Raw genomic sequence first — 1,775 nt, 5'->3', positions numbered from 1 at the left:
TACCCTTTAAAAATTGGGATGGAGGGGCGCGGCTGTTAGCAGGGACGCGGCTGGGACAGTCGGTTTCCAGGAAGTGACGTCAGGCGGCCGCGGAGATGGAGGATTTGCTGGACTTGGACGAGGAGCTGCGCTACAGCTTGGCTACCTCCGTGAGGACCAATGCGGGGGTCTTGGGGGCCAGGATTTGGCGGGTGGGGAGGAGCGACCCCGCTGGCCCCGACTTCTCTGAGGCGACTCAGGGCGGTAGGCCTCGAGCCGCGCCGGGTGAGGCCCAGGAGGAGGCAGCCTCACCGCCCCGCCCCCGGGCCACTGTGGGCTCCGCCGCTGCTGGCCTGGGGTTTGCTTTCTTTAAAATCCTCAAAAAGTAGAAAAGACCCTGTCCCCGCCGGCGTCTAGGACCGTGGGAAATTTCCGAGCCTTTCTCCGTTTTCTAGAGCCCCAAGTGCGAACTTCCCCAGAACAGATCGATCACAGGGTGATGGGGGAGCCCGGCCGGGGTCGCACTCGCTCCCATCCTAGAGTTTTTCCTTTGGGACACCTCATTCCAGAAGTTCCTGCAAAAGCCGCACTGTTTTATGTATGGAAGGGAGGCAGGCAGGGACGGCCTTTCTTCCCCGTAATCCCCGTGGGGAGATGGGAGTTACCTCAGTTACCTCAGTAGTTAAGGAAACCAAGACCGATTTCTAACGTGAGGGAGTGATTAGGTGCTCAGGCACTGAGGCCAGTTGGAGCATAGAGCTGTTGCCTGGGTTCAAAAAAAACCTAAAAAACGATTTAACCTTTCCGAGCCTTGGTTTCCTTATGCCTAGAATGGAGGTGTTACAGTGAAAAGGAAATTGAACAATACATGGGAAGCGTGTAACTCAGTGCTTGGCATATGTTATCACGGAAGAGGTCGGAAGAGGTTAGCTACTGCTGCCTGTGAGGCTGTGGTTTACCCAGCGTTACAGTTAGTAAATAATGGAGCTAGATTCAAGACCCAAGTTCAGTGTTTACCTTCCTCCTTTGTAACCCCCATCAGGACTTTTTATCTTTAAAATTGGTTAGGATCGCACTTACTAAAAGATTGGGCCCTAGAGCAAGTCTTTAGTTTCTGCTGTGAAATCTCTAAGTGTTTTGAAGGTCACCAGGACTGCCGATACGTGAATGTTTTTTAGTACCTGGGGATGTGAATGTAGTTATTCATTCATTCAACAAATATTTATTGAGCCCCTACTGTGTATCAGGCAGTGTCCTAGGTGCTGGAGATACAGCAATGAATAAAGCAAAGTTCCTGCCCTCATGTGATTATGTTGTAGTGGGAGAAGATGGGCAATAAATAGACTACATTTGACATACACGAAAATCAGGCAGTAAAGAAGTTTTTCTTCCTTATTGATCTATACAGGGTCTTCAGAAAGTTTAAAACCTTGAAATACTAAAAAATTATTAGAGAAACCACCTGTGAATAGCATTTAGCGACAAGATCATTGAATTTTTGTTTTAGCACAACCGCTATATGTAGGATGCTGTATTCAGATACTCAGTGCTATGACAAATGGAAAAGGGCAACCATGGCAAAGGGATGGAATTGTCTGCCTTGAGAAGAAAATAAGCTGCTTATTATCAGGAAGATTGTTTCCACCATCCCTGAAACCTAAATGACACTATAATTTGAAGTGTCAACACTGCACAAGAGTTTTTACGAGCTCTTCTGTAACCCCTCTCAGTTTAGTGGGGCAGTCAGTCCTTAGAACATCTTTTTTTTTTTTTTTTTTTTTTTTTTTTTTTTTTTT

General features: G+C 47.5%; 1 protein-coding gene across 2 annotated transcripts in view; it reads left to right on the top strand.

The window, feature by feature from the left end:
• The first annotated feature begins 17 nt into the window (after positions 1–17).
• IFT43 (intraflagellar transport 43) overlaps positions 18–1,775 on the top strand; it is a 96,054-nt gene continuing 94,296 nt past the window's right edge. For both annotated transcript variants that reach the window (XR_004244553.2, XM_032134801.2), the window contains exon 1: positions 18–149. Coding sequence is in view for 1 of the 2 variants with exons in the window: in XM_032134801.2 (XP_031990692.1) it covers positions 96–149 (54 nt within the window). In the remaining variant the exon portion in view is untranslated. The remainder of the gene's footprint in view (positions 150–1,775) is intronic.

Source organism: Hylobates moloch, unplaced genomic scaffold (assembly GCF_009828535.3).
Source record: "Hylobates moloch isolate HMO894 unplaced genomic scaffold, HMol_V3 SCAFFOLD_16, whole genome shotgun sequence".
NCBI classification, from domain to species: Eukaryota; Metazoa; Chordata; class Mammalia; order Primates; family Hylobatidae; genus Hylobates; species Hylobates moloch.
The sequence above is the reverse complement of the archived record's forward strand: the minus strand, read 5'-3'. Positions and strand labels throughout refer to the sequence as shown.